The following is a 24,871-nucleotide window of genomic DNA, read 5'->3' on the forward strand; positions in this document are numbered from 1 at the left end:
TCTACCCCCCACACTCTGTGTGTCTTTGGGAACTGTGGGGCCAGAATATTCCACCCCAGCCGGCGGCTGTATATCTTTCAAAAAGTGGCTCCACAGGCCAAATCGCCCTCCAAGTTATTTATGACTCCCATTGAAGCCGGCAGGACTCAGGCGCCAATTTGGAGGTCAGCAATGGGCCCCTTTGTTGGACACGGGTCATCAGGAGACAGTTCCGGCGGTGACTGCTCCATGAACCTCCGCTGCTGTCGAAATGGTTATGTAACTTTAAACAGTAATGACATTTTGCAGAAAAGTGCTTTTTAATTGCTACGTCTTCATTATTCTCTTTCAAAATTGCCCAGGAGATTCTGCCTCAGAGACAGCTCGGCATGATCTGAGTTTCCATTTTTAAAGAGCAATCAGTTTTGTGTTTCAGCTGCTCCCAGAAACCCCCCGACCCCAAACTTCATCTGTGTTCAGTTGGCATTAAATGGGGTAGGTAATACTGCCTTTTGTATCCTTGCCAAACGGAGAAATGATTTGACGCAATTTTCTAAAAATGCTCTCCCCAAATTCCTTTTGGGCTGGGACCAAGAATAGAATATTTTATCCCCTACAAAAGGGAGAAAGAAAATGATGAGCAAGCTAGAAAAATAGGACTGAGAGTATAGTCCATAGAGTTCCAACAGAAACTTAACCCCAATCCATAGACTCAGATGCCTATAGGGGATTGGGATCAGCTAAAAATAAATTTTGCTTTGGAAGCAAAAACCGTGATACAGATAAAATGACTCAATAATGCATAGTCTGAAAGAATTGGAGACTTAGCTGACAAGGGACTCTATTGCTTGATGTGTTTGGCCCCATCTTTTGGCGTCTGTGTCATTACCCTCTTATCCGGTGAGCCCTCCCCAGCCGTCGCTTCTTGCGGACCCCTTGCCCACTGGTGTGGAGCTGACCCCCAGTCTGGCAGCCCGCAGCGCCCAAGCCCTACAGCTCCTTCTGTCCTTTAGAACATGTGGACTAATGCAGATCCGCCTTCCTGAATTGCGTACTCCCCACCACCGTGCCACTTCAACAGGCACAGAATTCTAAACTCTACGTCTTATGAAGTCTCTGCAAATAGCTCAAGACTGCCTGCTATTTTCTTCTTCTGATTAAATACCCACAGCTATTGTTCACTTATCCTGAAGGTCCTGTTGACACGTTAAAAAACGTCAGTCCCAGGAGTGATTTCATCATCATCATCATCATCATCAAAAATAGGAATGAATTGGGGCACCTGGGTGCTCAGTCGGTTAAGTGTCTGACTCTTGATTTCAGCTCAGGTCATGATCTCAAGGTTGTGGGATCGAGCCCTGCATTGGGCTCTGCGCTGAGCAGAGATTCTGCTTGAGGATTCTCTCTCTCCCTCCCCCTGCTCTCTTTTTCTCTCTCAAATAAATAAATAAATCTTTTCTTGAAAAATAGGAATGGGTAACATTTACTGTTTGCTTGCCATGTGGCAGGAACTGTTCTGGACAATTTTCAGGGATTTCTTCACTTAGCCCTCTCAACAACCTTCTGATGTAAGTACTCAAAGCATCTCCATTTTACAAAAGAAGAAGTAGAGCCTTAGACAGTTTGAGGGACTTGCCCGAGATGTGTAGGGAGTAAGGAGAGGGGCCTGACCAGCAATGCCCAGCTTTTAACTACCTCCTGGGTCCCTGCTGTAAGTCGGGCTGGAGGCACCATCTTCTTTCCCACAGTGCCCTTCTGAACACAGTCTTTTTCAGCTGCCTGATGAAGACAGGATGAAATGATGGCACTTATTTTTTTTAAATAACTTGAAAGTGAGAGAGGGGGACAAAATGTAGAAACAAAACTGTGAAGTAGAAGGAGAGAAAAGCCGAGCTTATTCAGCAAACCCCTGATGAGTAGGATGAGGAGGTGTCCCTGAAGCATGAATGAGAAAGAAATGTAATCCAGAGAACACAGTTATTTCTCACACAGTGGGTCTTTAAACATTTACCCGCATACGCATTGGTGGCTAAAACTGTCAGCAGCCCCAGATGAGGTAGAGAGAAATGTCTTAGGTGAAAGTGCTTTCGTGAATTAATTTAGCCCAGAGTTGTCCTTCTAGTTGGACACCCTAGGCCATAGTCTGTTATGGTCACATCTCAGGGGTATGTGAGTAGTGCACGTGCCCAGAGAAATCCTTCTCCATCCTCGGCTGTCAGGATTAAGACTTTGATTAGGCAAGAATAGAGAAAAGATTATGAGGTGTGGTCCGGAGTGTTTGTCCTGTAGCCTTGGGCTTGTCACTTCCCCTCCATGAGCCTTGGCCTCTTTGTGTGTAGAGCAAAGAAGAAAAAATAGTAATTCTCTCTGATGTCATCCTGTACTGATATTATTTTTATGATGCACTGGTCTTATTAAATTATACCACTGTACTTATATTACTCTTATCCTTGAAACTTACCAAAGTGTCCCCATTATCCATAGGATGAAGTCCAAATTCCTTAGCATACGATAAATGTGCCCTTTGGCACCTGCTTCCCTCTGAAACCTGTTCCCGTTAGAGCAGTGCACCCCCACGCACGCAAATTCATTTCATTCACCAGCAACTCCCAGACATACACATCTTTATTCTTGCTCTTCTTCTCTTGAGAATGTGCTTCCTGTTCTTCTTTTTGCATGAGGATCTCTTATTTACCTTTCAACCAGCCCAAATGCCGTCTCCCCTCTAAAGGCTTCCCTGCTATCCAAGCACTGTTATTTGCAGCCTTCTGCTGTCCTGTCACCTCATATGGCCTTCTCTGCTGCAGGTCTATAAAGTTATGATGATGTGTGCCCGTGTCTATCCCTGCTGATTATACTGTAAATTCCCCAAGGGCAAGGATCATGTCTTTTTTTTTTATCTCTGTAGATCTAGTGCCTAGCGCAGGACCTGTGCTTCCTAAATAGAGGTCATAAATATTTGAAGAAAGGAACACAAAAGAAATGAAGGAAATAAAAAAAAAAAAACAATAATCGTGTGCTTTCAATAAGGATTTTGTCCCCAAATGGAAAAGGTGTAGGCCAGATCGGGCTCTGGCCTCAGTCCCAATGCTACGGAATAACGTGTGCCCTTCAGGGGTGGCCAAGGTCATGACCTGGAGAAGTCTAAGTAGGAGCATTGCAACTGGAGGCCTCACCAAGGGGGCCCTGTCTGGATCCAGGCAGGCCCAGAAATATTTTGGTTACAGTACACGGGGAGAAAGCTAGCGGCTTCGGATTCCTACGCATCACCTTTCAAAAGTGCTAATGAAACTTCTCCTTTAACCTTTCTTTTTTTCCCTTTCTTGCTATTCTCGAACAGGTCTTCAGATCATCTTCCCTCAGTATCTGCAAGAGAAGTTTGTCCAGTCGGCCTTGAGCTACATCATGTGCAATGGGGAGGGGGAATATGTGTGTCAGAACAGCCAATGTAAATGTCAGTGTGCGGAGGAGTTCCCACAATGCAACTGCCCCATCACCGACATCCAGATCATGGAGTACACGCTGGCCAACATGGCCAAGTCTTGGGCCGAAGCTTATAAGGACCTGGAGAATTCAGGTAGAGAACCTAGTCATACTGCATCAGTGGCCCTGAGCCAAGTCAAGGAAAGGAAACTGTCTAACTGGAATTAGGACCCTCTCTGAGGAAATAGTCAGTGACCCCAACTCTTTCACTGGGGAGGGACCAGAGCCCTGTCCATCATGGAGGAGGTACTCAGTCCGTCTCCATCAAATGGAGCCGTGGATCACATAATCGAGTTTGTGGTCCTAAGATGTATTGTCTCTAGGGTACCCAGAAGACAGAGAGAGAGTAATGCTACATAACAGAGAGAAGCCTTTGGAGAATGGAGAGCCAAAAGTATCTGTGTTGATTCCTAAGTCTCTGTGTGTGTGTGTCTAAATAAGTACGTACATATGTGTAGATTTTAATACATGTACATATAGGTAGATATCCTTACAGACATAGATAGCCAAAGAATTCACAGCTTGTCAAAGCTCAAGCGACTTTTCAGGTACTTAGCTATTTCCTGCTTTTCGTGGTTAAGAAAATTTGTGGTCATGAATTTCAGGAGAAGAAAGTCAGTCTCCCAGGGCCATAAAGTGGATGAGGGGCAAAGTTGGAGCTCTGCCTCCGTGGAGCTTCTAGTGAGTGTGAAAGTCAGACATGAATCATATGACCATGCAGATAATTAGGACATTTTAATCAGGTGTGTGGAGGGGGAGGTTGAATGTGGCCAGGCGGGTCGGGCAGGTCAGGAGAGGCAAGCTGGGGAAGAGCATCTGAGATGCAGAAATCAGTGGGGGAGTGTATGTCAGCCAGTGGGAGGCCATCCTAAGGTGCCTAGCGGGGAGAGGACAGTGACATTGTTAACACGATCGTATAGGTGGGGAAAATGGGGAACATGCAGAGATGCCGAGATAGTTAGGCTTGATGTTACATTGGCTAAACGAAGAGATGGGTGTTGAGATTCAAGAGCTTTTTTTAGGTATGTTTGTTAGAGAGTTTGATGAACGCTGGTACCATTCACTGAGCTAGGACCCCTTGGGAGGTTCAGAAAAAAAGACTGTGCTCAGCGTTGGACATGAACACCTTGGGAAGCCTTGAGACTTCCAAGAAGAGATGCCAAGTAAATACTTGGCATTTAATACCAGCTCAGATATCTGCTAAATCAATGGATATATGCAGAGAGCATTACTGTTTGTTTTTTTTTTTAAAAAAAAAACAACTTAATATTCCTTAAATTTATCACAACAACTGCATTACAGCGAGTAGTGATGTTCCTGCATCCCAGAGGACGGAGGGTGCCGAGACCCAGTGTCTTCCCCAGGGTCACATCGTTAGCAAATGACAAGGTCGGTAATGGAATCCCTGATTCCAAATCCAGTGCCTGTAGCAGCTTCTGTAACTTTAATTCTTCTTTACCCCCTGGGCCTCAGTTCCCTCATCTGATAAATGAGAGGACATGTTTGTGGTTTTCATATTTGAATTTATTTAAATTTTTAGCCGAGAAAGCCTTTGATCGAACAAAATCATACCTGGGAGCCGCTGTGCACCCCAGGTGAAAGCTGAGCTCTACTGAGCTGTGTGGGAAAACCACTGGTTTCCATGAACTCTGAGCCCCCAGCCAGCTTGCGGAGCCCGCAATGCACGAGCGATTCCGCTCTCCTGCAGCTCGCATGGAGCTGGGACCTCCCTATGAACCTGCACCCATCAGTCCATTTAAAATCCCAGGGATTCAGAGACGAGAGGCTCATGATGGAAATGTGTTATGACCATTATTTGGCCTCAAACAAGAGAAGCATTTGATAAAATGCTTTTGCAGAGAGATTCCACCGATTGCTAAAAAGCAGAGGGGAACATCGGCTCTGTGCACAAGGAGTAAGGATCCTTAGCATCTAATCCTATTCCCAAGGAAGAGAAGCCACTTCCAGTGAGTGGGTCAGGAGCCACAGCTGAGAGGCTGCAGAAACGATTTCCGTGGCACACTTTCTCCCCATGATAGCACACCCTCGCTCCAGATACCCTGTACTTATCCATTTGGAATGGTTTTACCCATTAAGACAAATCCACCCATCTCCACTTGTATCGGTGGCTTGTGCGTGTGTGTTTTCCTCCTTTTCATTTCAGGCAATGGCCTAAATGCCCCAGCCAACCAGGGACTTTGGGGGGATTAATGACCAGCCAAAAGGGAAGAGCCCATGATTCCTTCATGGTCAGAGCACTGGTGGTCAAATAGAACCAGCCTAGTTTACACACCCAAATGAGGGTCTGTCTACACCTCCCTTATTGGGAGGGAACCGTTCTACTTCTAGTCAAGAAAATTAAATCATTTTAACTTTTAAATTATACATCCCTATCTGACCCAAATTCAGGTTCATTGAAACGACTGTTCTGTCCTTCGAGGTCAACAGAGCCTTCCGCAGCAGGGTGGCATTTCTTCCACGGGGGCAGGGGTGGGCAGCCAAAGAGCATAGAGTCATTAGGGCCAGCCCCCTGCCTCCAGCCAGCTCCCCAAATAAATCAGTCAGCACAGTCGTCTGATACCCTTCCAATCCTACGTCGCCATGCATCCCCTGAACACTTTCTGTTCGTCGACAACTATTCTGGCAGAGGCAGTCCAATGTCACTCTCTCAAGATTTGCATGGGGTGCCAGGATAGCTGTTTGACAGATGGGGAAACTGAGGTATTGAAAGCATGATGGTCCTACAGCTGCTCAGGGGCCGAGATACGGTTCGGTCTCCTGCATGTCCTGCTGTCAGTGACGTGCCGGAAGTTTCGTGGGAGTCCCGAGAGTCCTGTTTTAAGCACCTTTTATTTATTTATGTTTCTCCCAATATACTGGTTCTCCTTATGTGTTGAGAGTAAGCGTATAATGCTGAGTAAGAGCATAAGATTCAGAGCCTGGCTAGAGTTCTAATTCTGCCATTTACTGGCTGTGTGACCTTGGGAAGTCAACTGACTTCTCTGTGTCCTAGTTTCTATAAAAGGAGGCACTAAAAGTACCCACCTCATAGGTTTGCTGTAAAATCACTTATATGGGTTAGGTGTTTCAGACTGAGGATGGTGCTTGTTGAAAGCTATGTAGGCATTTTTAAAAATAAATGAAAGCCTAATGGACCTGAAATTTCCTTGTAGGTTTTATAACACGAAGTGAAAGTACTAAGTTGCAAATACATATATGTATATATAAATATAAATATATATATTTATATATATATATATATCCCTAAGCATTTAGCTTTTTTTCCCCTGCAATATGATCAACTTCTTAATTCTTTTCCCAATAGTGGGGGGTGGGGATGGGGCAGGGGTGAATATTATATTAAAAAAAAACGATGGCTCTGATTTGCATCCTGCCTCTTGTCACTTGCAGGCTGTTCTACCTTCATAAAATCATTTCCCCACTCGGCCTCAGTTTCCCTCTGTGCGGAACCAGAAAGCTGGCCTAGAGAACCTCTGAGGCCGTGTCAAATTGTAGCAAATACTGAAACTCTGAAACACAGAACCACACACTGAGGCAGAAGACTTCCCCCCAGAGACCCAGGATTTGCCCCCATCTCGTCAGCTGGGGTGTCCCCAAAATGGGACGTGACATGAAAGGGCACACTGACAACCTCCGGCATGACTGGATCACACAGTGGGGAGCTTGACCCACCGCAGTTCTCCCTCAACCCTGCGGATGACACGAGTTGGTGCTAATACACAAACCTTTAGCACCTGTCACTCACGACCTTCCTGTATGTCTCAGTGAGAGCAGGCGCAGGACCTTGAGCATTTAGCTGGCAATGGTATCAGTCCAGGGTCTGTTAATACGGTTTTCATCGTATTTGTGTTTCCAGCTTTATTTTTTTAACTTCATTTTGTTTTATTGTTTTATTATGTACAATGAGTCCAGCTTTATTTTTATAGCTCCCATTCTATTGAAAGCATGTGATGGAGATTTCCTAATGCAGAATTGGATAAAAAAAAAAAGGTGGTTTAATTGATTCAAAGAAAATATTAAGTAAAAAGAAGTACAAATGAGATGTGACTGTCATTCTCAAGCTGGCATTCAGATGACCAGAGTTTGGGAAGCCCTGTTTTCTGTGGGGATGCAGGCAGCAGATTCACTCCCGTGAGAGCAAAGGAAAAGGACCCTCCCTGAAAGTGGAGTGGTCAGAGCAGAGTGGGCTGGAGCAGCAGTGTTCGTGGGCCTCCAAGGAGGACGTTTTATTTGCAAACCCGCTGTGTTGGTAGGTGGGGCTGAGCATGAGAGGCGACCTCAGATGGGGGCTGCCCCACGCTCAGCCCTTCTCTCTCGGCCTTTGTCTCTTGCTAGATGAGTTTAAATCCTTTATGAAGCGTCTCCCCAGCAACCACTTCCTGACCATCGGGAGCATCCATCAGCACTGGGGCAACGACTGGGACCTGCAGAACCGTTACAAACTCCTGCAGAGCACCACCGAGGCCCAGAGGCAGAAGATCCAGCGCACGGCCCGCAAACTCTTCGGTCTCAGCGTTCGCTGCCGCCACAATCCCAACCACCAGCTGCCCCGGGAGAGGTAAGTGCGGCCCCCACCTGCCGCCTCTGCAGGCTCAGGCCCGGTGCTAGCTTCGTCCCCTCGTTGCCCCGGGGGATGCCGGGCGGAGGGTGTACCTGCCGGTGGCCCGCCGGGCCCTGTGTGGTCCAGACCGACCGTTTTCTGGATCGTCTCTGGCTTCTCTGCTACGGTACTGGCTATCCCTGGATTTCTCGCTGTTTCCTGAATATGCCCTGAACTCCCGGCCTCTGCGTTCTGTCTGATCCATCAGACTGTGGAAGGGAACTGACCCTAGCCCTGACTGCCATGTGACATTCTTCTCGTTGCTTACAGTGTATTATCTATTTAATTTTAAAATTACTCGACAAGGCAGATTTTAGCATCCCCATCTTCCGTGGTGAAGACACCTGGTTAACTCATCAGTCAGCTAGGAATGGAGGGCCTTTGATCGGGGCCTGGAGTCAGTAGAACAAACAAGGCACAGACCATGAACAATTTAAGGAGGCCCTCCGTGGTTGGGTCCTGGGAGTGCAAGGTTCTCACCTGAGAGTGAGAGCCTCCTTAAATGCCTGGATGCCTCACCTGCCTCCCTCTGGGCTGCAAGACCAAAGCTCCCTGGTCTTCATGGTTTATTTACTCTCTCTGGAACCCGTCAGGAAGGAGCCGGGATTCAAATCCAGGCCTTTCGGACTCCACTCTCCCAGGGCATGTATGAGCTGCCCCTGGGTGTTTCCTCTAGCAGGCCCACAAAGGGGTCACTAGCCAGCAGAAGGCAGGCTTGGGGGCTGCGCACCCAGCTTCAACCAGCGCAGTGCTGTCTTTATTCATTCCATGTGTGGGGGCTAGGGGATCAGCTTTATTCAGAGAAAAGAGGTCCACTCCATAAAAGAGTAAGGCTGAGGAGGGCCCGGGTGGCTCAGTAGGTTAAGCGTCTGTTTCTTGGTTTCGGCTCAGGTCCTGATCTCCTGGCTCCTGAGATCAAGCCCTGGGTTGGGCTCTGCCCTCCGCAGGAGTCTCTCCCTCTGCCCCTTCCCGTGCTTGCTCTCTTTCTCTCTCTCTCAAATAAATAAATCTTTTAAAAAAATAAATAGAAGAGTAAGGCTAAGTCACATTTCCTTAACAAGTTCACTGTCAGCCACGTGTTTTTATATATATGATTGTTACGCCCATTGTGCAGATCAAAGAACAAGCACAGAGAGGTCAAGTAATTGGTACAGAACTACAATGTACATCAGCAGGTCTCAGCTGGAGATGATTGTGTCCCCAGAGAACAGTTAGAAATGTCTGAAGACATTTCTGAGTATCATAATGGTGTGGGCATGCTACTGCTCAGGGCAGTCCCCACACAAAAGAATTACCCTTCTCCAAAAAGTCAGCGGTGCTGAGGTTTGGAAGCGCTGCCGTAAGAGGAAGAGACAAGCTCCCCTGGCTCTATGATTCTAAATACTGTGTTCTTCATCATCCAGCTCCACAGGTACTCCAAGATTAAAGACCACTACACTCTCCTAAAACATCTCCCTCATTCCAACCACCTCCGTGCACCCACTCGTCTTCCTCTTATTTTTTCAGACTCTGATCAAATGTTGCCTCCTCCATGAAGTCTTTCTTGATTGCACCAGCCAATCCAGAAAGCTCCTTATTCCAAATCCATCTACATTACTTTAAAGCGCCTGCCCGTCTTCCCTATTTCTTCACTATGAAATCTCCTCCTTATACACTTATCTGTGCTCATCTCTGTTTTTCCCATTCCTTCCAACTCCGAACCCATTGCTTTGCACCTAGTTTATGAACCAAATAGGATTTGCTCTGCCCGTTGCTCACTTGTTGCAGTGCCCCAAGAGCAGGAACTAGGAAAGGGGTCCAGTCACAAAATGGCTTCCTTGTCATCTGCAGCCCGTGCCCAAACCGCCACCATGCGCGAGTGCCTAAAGGAGATTCCATCTAGGCTTCTGTCATGTGACCTGCCTCAGGCACAGTGCGGGGTTCAGAAATGAGCACAGTAAACAGTGCTGTGAAGGATGTCTTTCAGAGGAGGGGTTCTGTTAGCAATCACGAAAAGCTCCATATATATATAAATTAGCTTGGCAGGGCTGCCATAGCAAAGTACCACAGACTGAGTGGTTTAGACACCAGAAATTTATTTTCTCATAGTTCTGGAGGCTGGAAGTCTGAGATTGATGTGTCAGCAGAGTTGATTTCTTCTCAGTCCTCTCTCTTTGGTTATACATGGCCACCTCCTCCCTGTGTCCTCACATGGCTTTCCCTCTGTGCTTCTCTGTGTCCCAATCTCTTCTTCTTATAAGGACACCAGTCCTATTGGGTTGAGGCTCACCTCAATGACCTAATGTTAACTTAATTACCTCTTCAAAGTCCGTTTCTCTCCTCAGAGGAATGGGAAGAACACCAGACAGAATCAGGGGGCTAGACCGAGGTCCTGCCTTCCCATTAGCGAGCTGTGAGACCTTCAGCAAATCACCTCCCTATTCTGAGTGCAGATGTCCACATCTCTTGCCGTGCAAGCTGTCAGGCTAGAAATGTCCTGTTGCCACCAGCAGCTTCAAACAAAGAACTCACAGTGTTGCCTTCTCTCCTCCTGAGATGAGAAACCTTGCCCTAATCACAGCATCCCTCCTCTACTCACCTGGGGAGGGTGTCCAGAATTCCACCTCGGCAAGTCAGTCAATTATGTTCATTTAACAAGTATTGAATGCTGGGTACTGGGGGGTGCCGGGCGCAGAAACTCGGCTCCGCGTGGATTCCTCTGAAGCCTTCCCAGGAGAGCTGAACCTCCTTGCCGGTTGTGAGCTGCTTCCTGACATCCGAATCGGAGCCCTTAATGAGTGTTTCTCACACCGGCAGGCAGCGCACCTCCCCGCCACGGACTGGTGTCAGACAAAGGTGCTAACACAGGGGACCTTGGGCCACCGGGGCTGAGCGAGCTGGAATTTGCAAATGAGGCCATTGCTCTGCTGTAATTTGTCTGTGAGCCGGGCTCCAGGGGAGAGGAGTCCACCAAGCAGATGCCATCGCTCCCATGGGTCAGAGGGATTTTTACATGCGTCGCGGAGGGCTGGTGGTGTCGAGGCAGGGGTGGGACAGGGAAAGAGCATGGGGCTTTAACCACACACGGACTGGGTCCACATCCTGGCTCCATCGTTCACCAGCCACGAGGCTCTCTGTCAGTCCCTGCACCTCCCCGGCGACATGGGTTAATAACCTTTGCCTTCGGGTTAAGTATGAGGACGAAGATTGAAAAATTTTAAGAAACCTATAAAATGTCTGGCTCCATTAAGAGAGGGGTCGGTGGGGGGGGGCAGAGAGAAAGAGGGTGCTGTCACTTTATATATGTATTCTAAAGGCCAGGCACTGTTCTAAGCACCTTAGATGAATTAGCTCATTTCGGCCTCACTGCAACCTTAGGAACTAGGTACTTTCACTATCTTACTATTTCTATTTTACAGGTAAAGGAATTGAGGCACAGAGAGTTTAATAATATACCCAAGGCCAATAAATATTAATTATTTTATTTTTACTTCAAAGAGGTGTTTACCTATAAAATTAAGTGGTCAGTCAAGTCTAGGTAATCGGGGCTTAGTTTTAAGGCATCCTGGAACCTTAACACGGGGCTGGAAGGCAAAAGGGGTACATTCTGGTTATCCAGTGCCACCAACAAACTCACCCCAAGACTTAGTGGCTCAAAACAACACTTTATTATCAACTGTCATGATTCTTTAGGTTGACAGGGGCACAGCCGGGGGTCTCTCAAGTCGGCCGGGGCCGAGCTCCTTTGAGGGCTTGACTGGACTGGACGTCATGCCCACGGCTGGCAAACTGCTGGCTCTCGGCTGGGAGCTCAGTGGAGGCTGCCGGGCAGACTGCCTACACGTGCCCTGTCCATGTGGTCCAGGCTTCTGGCAGTGCGACAGCATATTCAGACCAAAAGGAAGCTGTTCGACTTCTTCTGTGTTAGCTCTGGATGTCAGACAGAGTCCATTCCGCCATATTCTGTGGGCCAAAGTCCAGCCCGGATTCAAGGGAGTGAGTATTGGGGGCTGTGGGTCTTTGGGGGCAGAGGGAATCGTTTTTGGAGATAAAATGAGTGTAAGTAGAGCTTAGAGGTGACCATCTTATATGTAGGGCAAATAAGATTAATTATAAAACGATAACAGCCTCTTACTGAGCAGCTATTATAACAAGCAGGAGAGCTGGCTAAGTATAGAGATTCTAGAGTCAGACTGCCTGGGTTCACAGCCCAGGTTGGTCAGCAGCTTATCCTGTAACCCTGGGGAAGTTAGCACCAGCTTTGAGCCTCAGTTTTCTCATATGTAAAATGGGGCTAATAATAGCACCAACGTCTTAAGGCTGTTTTGAAGATTAGATGCTTTAACCCACATAAAATGCTTAGAACGGTGTCTGCCACATGGAAAACACACAATATATGTCAGCTATTTTCCTTATTGTTATTTTTACCAGGCACTGGTATTTTGCATGTAAATTAGTTAGCCCATGGTAATACTCAACAAGTCTAAGTGTTGGGAATGATGACATATTTTATTATATATATGTATATATATACTATCTCTACAAAGTTGATTGCCTTATAGATGAGGGAACTGATGAGGCAGAGATGTGATTAACTTGCCCAAGGTCACAGGGCAGGTAAGTGGCAGTATTGGAACTGTCTTGCTCTCTCATTGGTGGGCTTGCTGGTCAAGGGCTGGTGCAGGCTCTGAGCAGTGTGCAGAGGCAGAGACACCGTGGTTTGAGTGTATGATGATACCAAATGCAGGGTTAGCTCATTAAGGTCATGGGGGTGGTGATGGATTGGGATTAGAATTTTATAGGCTGGAATGTAGTGTGCTGAGATTTAGGAAATGGCCCCAGGCATGGAACCCTGAATCATCAATTCTGGAGCCCAGGCAGACGACCTCATCAGGCAGCAGCAAATCGTCCCATTTTATGAGTATCCAGGAAGTTAAGGCACAGAGATGTTAACTGACTTGCTGGAAATCACACCGCAGGTAAGAGGCAGGATTCAAACCCTGGCAGTCCTTTCCTGTAACCTCTTGGCTCTCCTACCTGTTGCCGAGGATGATGGCCCAGGGCGTTCAGATCCCCTGCCTAGACTACGAACCGCATGATGATGGAAATCACTCCACTCTCCTTGCAAAGAAGGGAAGGAGGACAGAGGGAGGGAGAAAGGAAAAAAAAAAAGAGGAAGGTAGGAAGGAAAGGAGGGAAGAAGGGAGAAGGGCGAGCATAAAGCAGCAGGCTTCCGTGCAATTCCATAAACGTTGACTGACCACCTGGCCTCCCAGCCCAACACCAGACCCTGGAAGGCACTTAAAGAAACAAGCAACAGGGCATTTATCCTCAAAACATCATTATTTAGTGGCAGGGTGTGCTTTTGAAAAGGACACAGCTTTGAACCAGAGGGCCTGAGTTCAGGTCGCGGCTCTGCCCTGTATGGGCTTGCATGGGCCACATTAAATCCATAGTGGGTCTGTAGCAGGTGCCAGAGGACACGGGGTGCAAAATGTGTGCCTTGTGGGGGCAGGTGGAGGCTGAGCAGTGAACGATGACACCTCACCTTTCACCAGAGCAGCTCTTTATATCCATTTTCTTTTTTTTTTTTTAAGATTTTATTTACTTATTTGACAGAGAGAGAGACACAGCGAGAGAGGGAACACAAGCAGGGGGAGTGGGAGAGGGAGAAGCAGGCTTCCCACCAAGCAGGGAGCCCGATGCGGGGCTCCATCCCAGGACCCTGGGATCATGACCTGAGCAGAAGGCAGACGCTTAACGACTTCCATTTTCTTAATGGGAAGTCTGAATTCGAACTCACTTGGGAAAATAAGGGGATCTTTTTTCCTTTACACAATTTGAAAACAACTGGACTCCTTTACCTTGAGGTCTTGCCCAACTGTAGGAGAAATACCACTCAGAGAGACTGAGAGAATCACAGTTCAACTCCAAAATATTGATATAAGATCAGTAATTAAATCTTAGTCAGTTTTAATGAGTAGCCTGTAGTTCAGACTAAGATCTTTTGCCCCAAATTACCATGGCCTTTTAAAAAAAGATTTTATTTATTTGACAGAGGGCAGGAGAGAGAGTGAGAGAAAGCACAAGCAGGGGGAGCAGCAGAGGGAGAGGGAGAAATAGGCTCCCCACTGAGCAGGGAGCCTGATGCAGGGCTCGATCCCAGGACCCTGGGATCATGACCTGAGCTGAAGGCAGCCGCTTAGCCAACTGAGCCACCCAGGCGCCCCTACAATGGGCTTTAAACCGTGTCTCCCAGAATCTATTGTACCCCCTTTCCAATCTATGTTCCACGAGACGGTCAGAATTATTGCTTAAGAAGCAAATTCAGTCTTGCTGCATCCCTGCTTAAAGCCTTTGGTAACTAATCACCGCTCTTAGGAGGAAGAGCAAAATCTTAAACTGACCTAGAGGTCTGCCACAATCTGGCCCCTGCCTACCTCCTCCCTCTCTGTTGCATGTCTCTGCTTGGCTGTCACGGCTGCAACCCCGCTAATCTTTCATTTCACTAAATGCGCATGCTTCCTCCCACTCCCACTGAGCTTCACACAGGCTCTTCCCTCTTTCTGGAATGTTCTCTCCTTTTCCTCCACGGCAGTAGCTTCTGCATGTCTTTCAGATCTCGGCTCTGAAGGCTGTGTTCCTTGCATTGAAAGGGTGTTGGGGCCTATTTGATATGCTTTCCTAACATCCTGACTTCCCAAATGAAGCCCCAAACTTCAGTTAACTTTAACACCTTTGCTTATCTATTTATTAACGCCTATCTGTCTTATGAGACCAACAGCTCCAGGCAAGTGTCTGTAACCACGTTCTTGACCACCTTAACACCCTAATCTCCTAGCATGGGAATTGCCACACAGTAGCTATTCAAAAAACATTGTTCACTGAAGGGACAAATAAATTATTTTCTACTTGGAATGGGTTCCCCAAGGCATGGCAACATAATATTTTACAATTGTGTCCCATTGCCATATAAATAATTTAAGGATTTTTTCCACATATACTGTGTATGGTTAGATTGTCTTCCTCATTCATAAGTGAAGAAAATGAGGCCAGAGGGGGTGAAGTGACTTGTCTAAGGTCACTCAGGGAATTCGTGAATACACCAGGATTAAAACCGAGGCTCTCAGACTGTGACAGTCCAAGCAGTATGGTCAGATGGAAACTGCACATGGAGATTGTCTTCAGCTGACCTGGATCCAAATCCTGAAAGTATCTCTTGCTACCTATGTGACTTTGTGAAATGTACCTTATCGAAGAAAAAGAGGAAAAAGAAACAAAGAACAAAAGGGGGACAAAAATAGGCACGTCCCAGAGTCTATGAAATTCAATGAGATGAAGAAAAATCCCTAGCGCTGAGTAGGTACTTAATGTCACTGTGATTTGGTATTTCTTTGCTGCATGCTGTCACCTGATTTTTGTAGAGGTTAGAGTATTATAAGGCAAAGCAGATCCATGGCACTTTAACTTGAGGGTGGGCAATATAATTATTGGCGTTTTCCGATGACTCTTGGTCTTTGGTTTATTTTTACTTCTCATATTCACATGGCCTTGACCCAGCAGTCCAGTCCGGGCCTTCCCCAAGCACAATGTGATTATGCATTGTTGAGATGAAAATCTCTTGGGGGCGTCCCTCCAACCCTGGGGCCATAGCTTCTGAACCCACGTCAGCTTTTAACATATTTCCTGCTCCACAGGGTGTTTAATTGGTGTCTATGGAAAGATTCTGGCTACCAAGATAATCGTTAGCCCTATTATGGTGACCCTCCGTTTCCGCACTGGTTTTGATTCTTCTCTGAACCCTATACTTAACTCGCCTCGGGATTTAATCTCCATAGACTCCTGCAGTGAAGCAGAGGGATAGGACTTCTTATATTTTATTGAAGTCAGGTTCAGTTTATTAGACAGTCTCTGCTCTGCTACTTATTACATGTGTGACCTCCACAAATCTCTAAACCTCCCTGAGCCCTCTGTTTCCTCATCTGTACGCTCAGGATAATAAGAATAGCTACCCCGTAGAGCTGACGTCCCAGTCAATTTATAGGATATATGTGAAAACTCTTCATAACTTATAAAGAAATGTGCGGATACAGTATTAATGTAATCAGGAGCGCAGGGGTAGTCAACCCTAGATATTTGATGAGGACACTGTTTCTGCCTCCAAGAAAATGGATGTGTCCGCTGGAGGAGACAAAGCACGAGCCCAACCACATGTAACAATACAGAAGTGAGGCAATGTAATTTAAGATACCTAAGACTTCACAGTCTGGAGTCTGATAGGCCAAGAAGAAGGTACATTTACTAACAATGTAAACCTGGCACGGTATTAAGGTATCTGAGCTTCATTTTTCTAATTGGTATGGTAGAGATAAAAATAATACCTAATGTTAGAAAATCAATAAAAGAACATGTATGCCACTTTTAGCATATAGTAAGATGTCAAAGCCCGTGGCTCCTTATCAGACAAAATTAGAGACCAAAAATTTGTCAGTTAATTGCAAAAGTTAAAAATAGGGAATCCTAAAATGTATATACGTGCCGCACATATCTAAAACACGTTTTATTTTTACTTAAAATATATACATGAATATTCCTTGGCCAACCCTTTTGAAGTAGGGCCAGAATCTTTTTTGAGGGTGCTGGTATATTCTGTTTGACATTTTACTGGCTTTCTTGCATAAACCACACCCGTCATTGTATAACATTTCCAACTTCTGTTTATTCAAAGTGGAGCAACAGTTTAAAGACTCTTAGGAAACAATCTAAACATTTGTAGATTTTCATGTCCCCTCCTAATCATTTTCAGGTACTTCTCCTTTATTTCAATCGATGACATTTTTTTCCCCCAGCAAATGTCTTTCTAGAATTTGTTCATAGAATTCAAATTAGTTTCCACAGAAAAAGACAGCTCATATTTAATTGATTTATTTGACTTCGACTTCCATGATCGAATCATGGCAAATACAACTGGGATAAACAGATGTGAGAACAGGCGTGCTTGTTACTTGGAGGGAACAGAGGCATGTGGGCTTTGTCTGCGCATAACCAACCAGTCGTGGGTATTCAGTGAGCATCGCACATTTATTTATTCAGCTATGTGGCGAGTCACTCGTGCGGAGGTCAGTTACACTAGTTTGTCCTGAGCCAGAAGCTCTTACTCCGACTAACTTGCCACTGTTAGTGGAACAACTTGCTCAAGGTCATACAGTAAGAAAAAAAAATGATGATAATAATAGGTAACATATATACCAGGCACGGTTTTAAGCGCCTTACGTTTATTTACTCATTGCATCCTTACAACAAGCCTGTGAAGTAGATTCTATTATGGTTCCCATTGTAAAAACAATTTGCGTAGCAGTAGAGATAAGAAGGGAGAGAAATACGTCCCTATTGGGGAAGACTGGAGAATCCCCTCGCCTCTTTGGCTGGATTAATCTATTCATCCTTTAACTTTCAGATCAAACCCCCATTTCTTAGGGATGATTGCCCAGACACACTGGACCAGTTTGCAATGTCCTATGGGATGTCTTTACTACATCCCGTGTGGCAGTTTTTTCCAACACTTGGCCCATTTGCAATCGTGTGTTTCATCCCAGCCGTCCCCGTCTTGACCACAGATTGCATGAGGGCAATGACCAACGTCTCCTCCCAGCTCCCAGTGACATATGAAGTTGCCCAGCCCACAATGATACAGTGCTTACTGAGGGAGCTTTTGAGATGGAAGTTGCAGGATGATGATGCTTTGCACTTGGGGTGGAGAGAATGGTTTTCTATTCCATAAAACAACATATCAAGAATTGACTGTAAGATTAATTTCATCCAGAGAGGGAAATCAGAAAACAGAGAGTGTAGAAAAAGAACATGAGTGCACGGGCTTTGGAACCAGATAGTCTGGTGTTAAATCCTGGGGGTGAGCTCTGTGTTCAGTGTCTTCTGGTCCTAAGCGCCATCATCTGTAAAATGAGGATAATAATAGAATGTTCCCCACCAAGTTATTGTAAAGATTACCTAAGATATATAGGCAGTGTTCTTAGCATATCTAGGTGGTCAATTAACATTAACTCTTAGTATATTTGTCTTAGTTGTTATTAAGATTAGACCCGTATGTTGAGATGAAACTAGGGAGGAATTGAATACTAACTATGGAATTTGTATATTATCATTTAGCTGATGAGTAGCTATTGGGAGAGAAAAAAATTAGAAGGAATGCTCTGGTTTAGTAAATGTTCTCTGCTAGCCATTTGAAATATGAGCTAGAGAATCAATGGACTTTCTCTCCCACGTGTAAAAGGATTCACTGTTTCTTCCCTGTGTTGACATGAGCTTTACCATTGATCTGTGGATCACAGCAGTGGCTCTCAAGCTCGAGTGGGCATCCTGATCACCTAGAGGGCTTTTTGAAAAATAGATTGCTGCCCCCCGCCCCTCCCCCCGGATTTCTGATTCAACAGGTTTGGGATGGTTCCTAGGTCCCAGATGATACTGATGTTGCTGGTCTGGGGACTGCACTAACCTTGGCTTAGAATATTCCCCTCACTGCCGTAAATACGTTGTCCCCTCACTAGTAGAAACTAAGAAAAAATGAATTCCCCTAAGTGAATCCTATAGGATATTGTGATGTGTGTGTGTATGTGTGTGTGTGGGGGGGTGAAGTGATATCTTTGATTGAAAAAGTTTAGAAAATGAATTAAAAAAAAAAAACCCTAAATAGAGATGGGGTCATAGGCATATAGTTTCTCAAACTTATTTGGCCATAGAACTCTTTCTTCTTGAAGTTTTTCAAGAGATTGCATCCCTCAGTACATAGCCTTAGAAAAAGTGCTTTACACCAGATTAAGAGGCAGTGACCCAGATTATTTGGTGTCGTGCCACAGGTGTGTCCCTCCTGTCAACAGATCCTCATCCTTCAGCTTGTCTTCTTTGACTTGAGTTCCTGACACCTGCTGAAGCAGATGCTAATGGCTTTGCATCCCAGTAGGCACCGCTCCCGCTGAGAGGCGGTGTGACTGCTAGCCAGAAGAAGCCAAAGTAACAGCAGGAAGGTACTCAGTTTCTGGTATAATTAGAGAATAAATTTACCCCATTAGGCTTAGGGACATTACTAACCTTTCAAAATAAACGAAGACAAATACCTTATGTACAGGTTATTTTACTTTGCAGAGGGCTTTCCTGTCAATGATTTGATTTGAGCCTTATACATAATAACCTGTCTGGGAGCTAACAGCAAGGATTAGTCTCTCCATTTACAGGTAAGAAAACTAAGGCTCACATAAAATCATGACTGGCCAAATGTCCTGCAATAATACTCCTTCTGTTGCCATCTTTGGCACAGTTCTTTGTTCTTGGCAAAGAATATTTACATTAATCTTTGTACCGAATCTTCATTTATTCATCCATTCATTCCTTCATTCAACAAATATTTAGTGAGCACCGACTAGGTGCTGGGAACTATGTGAAGGGTATTGGTGGACTGATAGACAAGACCAGGGGTGCTTTACCCTAGGAATCTGAGGCTCAGGAAGGTAAATGACCTAAAATTATGCCATCATAAAATGTCATCGTCATCAGGGAATCTAAACGATCAGCCGATTTCTTCCTGCCATTTTATTAGAGAGTAAAATGAAACCAAGTGGAGAAGTGTGTTGGCCAGAGAAGCCTGTATTAGTTTGATATTGCTTTGTAAAAAAGTACCACAAATTTGGAGGCTTAAAGTGACACATGTTTATTATGTCACAGTTTCCTTGGGTCAGGAATCTGGGTGTGGTATAGCTGGATCTCTTGCCCATACCTCACAGGCAGAAATAAAGATGGGGAGGTTCTGGGGCAGAACCCACTTCCCAGCTCATTCAGGTTGTGGGCAGAATGCACTTCATTGTGGTTGGAGGACTGAGGTCACCATTTCCTTGCTGGTTGTTGGTCAGGGTTTACTCTTGGCTCCCTGCATGTGGACTCCCCCATCTTCAAAGGAACGAAGGTGCCCCTGATCCTTATGCTTCAGATCTCAGAGCTCTCGTTCTGCTAACAGCCACAGAAAGCTTTCTGCTTGTAAAGGGGCACGCCTGATTAGATGAGGCACACTTAGATAACCTACCTCTTTTTTAGGTCAACTGTGCCCAATAACAGAACACAACCATGGGGGAGCTATCCTATTATTTTCACAGGTCCTGAGGATAATTGCCTGGAATCTTGGGGAACGAGGGGACATATTTAGAAAGCTGCCTAGTACTGTAACATAGGCTGGTAGTAATGGAATGGGGAAGAGATAGCCTCAGTTCTCTTTGGGGCTCATGGTATAGAGTAATTTGAATATCTATTGCCTATATAATAAGTCTACCCAAACTTAGAGGCTTAAAGCACCAACCAGCATATTATGCTCATGATCTACAGGTCAGCAACTTGCACCCGAACTGGCTGAGCAATTCTGTTCACATGGAGTTGACTTGAAGTCACTCACTGGTATTCAGCTGGCAGCTGGGCTGGGCTGGAGGTTCCAAGAAAGCTTCACTCACGTGTCTGGTGCCTTGGAAGAGATGGCCAGAGGCTGGATTCGGCTGCGTACCTCTCCCTCCCCAGGGTTTCTCCATGTGATTGCAGCAGTGGGGTGGTCAGATTGCTTGTAAGTGGTCTCAGCTCCAAGAGGGAGTTTTCCAAGAACAGGAGGTAGAAGCTGCAAGTCTCTTGAGATCAGAGTCTATAAACTGGGTGAATTGCTTTTGCCTTCTTGGATTGGTCAAAAAAGTGGTAGAATCTGCCCAGATTTCAAGGGAAAGGAATATAGATCTGTCTCTGAGAGGATCTGTGAGGCACCTGGCATACGTAGTGGGTTTTGTTTATTTATTTATTTATTTTTTGCAGTGTAATACATTTTAGTAGAAAGGAGAGGGGCACTCTTCAGAGACCTTGTGAAGAAACATTTTGTAATACAAAATTGCCCTTTGGAACCTTTGTCAATCAAGATTGTTTAGTGTATTTATCTTAAGGTTCTGACCCCTTGCTACATGTTTCGGCCAAGGTGCATATTTTGTTATTGTTGTTTTATTTTCTTGGAAGCTGGTTAAAAACGGGAGAGAATGTTCCATAATATGATTTCATTATTTGGGCAATGTGTAGTGTGGATATTGGAAGTGGAAAGGGAGAGGATTCTGCCAGTTGCTGAGTATTTCAGTTATGGAATAATTCCGGGTATGTGTTCTAGAATCAGGAAAATAACTATAGGAAATAACCCCTGGACCTACTGTGAGACAGACCGAGCTAAAACTCCATTGATTACCTGACCTCCATAAACACTTATTCTGACTAGTGGACCACACTGACATTTTTGTCTCCAGGAATTAGTAACCATTCAAATCCAGTGTTCAGTAATCCTTGAGAAGTGTGAATATTTCCTTTTCCTCCATGCATATTCACGCCAGGTATAATGGTACCTTTCTGCAGTGTATTAGGTTCTTTCTCAGGGGGACGATTCTGGCTCTGAGTGTCTAGGTACTTCTTGTGTGACTTGAAGCAAGGCACATAACCTGTCTGGGCTCTGTTTCCCATGGACTCGGTCTGGTCTAAGCATCATTCAGCTCTGGGATTCTGAAAATCTGTCACTCTAAATGCAGACAGCTCTCCCTGGAGTAAATTGCTACTTTGAGAGTCCCTGACCTATTCATTTTTGTGTGTGTGCATGTGTATGTATGTGTTTGTGGGGGGAGGGTAGCAATTTGGTGACAAAGACCTATTCTGAGTGTGTATTAAACTGTCCTGTTACAGAAGAGGGACAAGCCCACAGATAACCCTGGGCTGGCTCAGGACAGCTGACTGTCAGTCACAGAAGCCTGCAAGTGCCCTCCCAACCATGGGGCAATGAAGCTTTGAACTAAGAATGTCTTTGGCATTTCTCTTCTATTTATGGGGGCAAAAAGAAGGCAGTCTGTGAGGCAGAACCCCACGGCAACCCAAGGGTGTAGGGTCTGGGTGAGGGGCCGGGAGATGCATGCCGCCAGCTGGGTTTCGCCGTGAGTGATGGGCAGGGTTCGTTCTAACCAACACTACGAGGCAGATCTCCACTCGCATCCCTGTTTGTCATTCTGCATTTGTAGCAAGTAGGGCAGTTGACTCACTCAGCTGACGTAAGGCAAGAAAATAAGCATCTTCAGACCCTTTCTGTTGTTTTTAGTTTAGATTTTTTTCTTTTTCTTTTTTCTTTTTTCTTCCCTGGGGCTCAGAAGTGGCTTCCTGTTTGGAATAGAATCTAGAGGCTCAGTGGACTGAGTCAGAAATAGAACGAAGTTCTTACAGTATCTGTGGATGGCTCTTTCTTATTCCCCTTCAGAGCCACTTCCAATTCACCTCCCCACGTCCGCCCTCCGAGTTGGCCGGCAAGCTCACAATGGGCGAGTTAGAATCCCAGCGATGTGACAACTTACTGGTGACCTGCAGCAAGTCACGTCCCCTCCCTGAGCTGAGCTGTTCTCTCATTAAAATGAGATGCACGACCCCCTCTCAACGCCACCCACGGCACGGAAGAGCTGTGAAGATCAAATTAGAGCACCAAACAGAAGAGTTTTAGAAAGTTTAAAAGAGACATAAAAATGCAAAGGGATACTGCCATCATAGTATATAATTCTGGTTGTTTTAAAGGACAGTTTTTTTAAATCAATGCTTTAGTAAAGTAGTACAGACCTGTAGGAAGTTGAAAATATCATAAGTGTACGGCTAGATGAATTTTCACGAGATGAGTTCACACACGTCACCAGCAGCACCCAGATAGAAAATAAAAAGCACCCATTATGAGCACTGCAGAGCCCCACCTGCGTCCTACTCTGGGCACTCCCCACCTGTTACACGCACTGCAGCTCAGTTTTGCTTCTTTTTATACCGAATATCTACTTGAGTAGATACTTTCAGTTTTTCGAATTCACTAAACAAATGTTCTCTCCTGCCAGTAACACGGGAGAGTCTCCCTTGCTCCACATCCTTTCGCTCATACTTAGCGGTCCCCATCTTTTTTGATTTGCATTTTTTTATTCTTTTAGCCATCCTGCCAAAGTATGTATCCCATTGGAGTTTTAATTGGCATTGTCCTGAGGACTAATGAAGTGGAGTTTCATGTACTTACTGATCTTTTGAATATCCTCTTTTATGAAGTGCCTGTTCATATCGTTTGCCTATTTTGCCTTTTGAGTATCAGATTTCTTCTTACTGCTTTGTAGTTTTTTCTTTCTTTCTTTCTTTCTTTCTTTCTTTCTTTCTTTCTTTCTTTCTTTCTTTCTTTCTTTCTTTCTTTCTTTCTGGGACAAATAACATATATTAAATAGTTTAATGAATACATTGTCAAGAAAAATAAAAATTGTGATAATTGCATCTACTCTGATTTAAAGAGCAGCATAAGATGCCCCCCGATGAGCCCAGCATCCAACCAGTGTAGGAGTTACTTATATATTATAAATATAGTCTCTGATTGGCCAGAGGTATTGCAAATATATGCTCTAACTAAGGGTTGTCTTTTTATTATTCGACTGGTATCTTTTGATGGATATATTTTATCTTAATATATCCCTATTAATCATTTTTTTCCTTTATGATGAGCTGTTGTAAAAAATCTGTTTCCTCCAATATCATCATAATGTCCCCGTATGTTTTCTCCTAACGAAGCTGGTTGATGTTAGTAGTTTTGTTATTATTATTTGACTTTTCTCATTTAGATCTGTAATTCATCTGTTTATGATTTGGGGATACATAAGAGATTAAGTGTCAAGAAGAGGTTTTGTTCTTGTTGCTGTTTTTATGTCAGTATTCAACAGACCCAGTGACATTTATTGAATTCTGTCCCTGGATTTATAATCTATAATTACTTATTTCAAAGGGACCGTTTTCTGTGCGAGCCAGAGAAACACAATAGTTTGTTTTCAGGAGACAGAGTGTGCACCTACCAAATGTCAGAGGCTTTATAAACATATCTTACCTGATTCTCAAAAGTGCTGTATTATTACTCCATTCTGTAGTTGAGAAAACAGAAACTTTGGAAGGACAAGCAATTAGCCGAAGGTTAAATAATGAGTAGCGGAGCTATGATTCAGTACCCAATCTTGCCTGACTCTAAAGCCCATGTCTTGCCTTTTCTTCAAGCATCACGGTGACAGCATTCATTAGGACTGTGGAGGGTGAGTAACCAGAGAGACGAGGGTATTAAGCTATAATCAACTGAGCTGTTCTAGTAACTGAGAGGAATATTTTTACCTGGAGCATTTATAAAACGCAGTTAGTTGTTCTTTGCCCTCAGTAACAATAACAGCTAAGGGTCAGTCATAACGGTCTTGCACTGCAAACCTCCTGGGAGCTTTGCGTTACTGATTCTAGTTCTGAAGACAAAGCGTGCGGTGGATGTTACCTTCCCCATTTGATGGATAAGGAAACTGAGAATCAAAGAGGTCAAGTGACTTATCCAAGGTCACATGGCAAGGTCAACTATACAACAGCAGACAGTAGTAGAGTGGGGTCCAGGATTTCTTTAACTAGCTGACTCCCACACCTGTGATGGCTCCAGCTGGAGATGACCAGTATGGTACTTCATGATTGGACTTAAGTCCATTAGACCTGATTAGCCCCTTTTTACTTTCTAGCCTTTGGGACTTAGCCTCTCATTCTTCTGCCTGACTACTGCCAGGAACAATAAACTGCTCTTGCAGCCCTCCACCTGCGAGCTGCCTGTGCTTTCAGTCTTTCTGTCAGCCCCAAACAGGCTTCCAGGTCCTTCCTTCACTTGCCTCCAGCATATCCATGCCCCAAAGCAAGATGCTGAATTTGAATATGCAGCTGATGTTA

At 45.1% G+C, this 24,871-nt stretch overlaps 1 protein-coding gene across 2 annotated transcripts in view; it reads left to right on the forward strand.

Annotated features, from left to right (window-relative positions):
* BRINP1 (BMP/retinoic acid inducible neural specific 1) overlaps positions 1–24,871 on the forward strand; it is a 171,689-nt gene that overhangs the window by 139,273 nt on the left and 7,545 nt on the right. Inside the window, exons 6-7 of one of the 2 annotated variants that reach the window (XM_035015957.1) lie at positions 3,320–3,556; positions 7,819–8,041. In XM_035015957.1, the coding sequence (XP_034871848.1) occupies positions 3,320–3,556; positions 7,819–8,041 (460 nt within the window). The remainder of the gene's footprint in view (positions 1–3,319; positions 3,557–7,818; positions 8,042–24,871) is intronic. The other variant, XM_035015958.1, reaches the window with a different exon arrangement.

Source organism: Mirounga leonina, unplaced genomic scaffold (genome assembly GCF_011800145.1).
Source record: "Mirounga leonina isolate KUSES-001 unplaced genomic scaffold, KU_Mleo_1.0 Mir_170, whole genome shotgun sequence".
NCBI lineage: Eukaryota > Metazoa > Chordata > Mammalia > Carnivora > Phocidae > Mirounga > Mirounga leonina.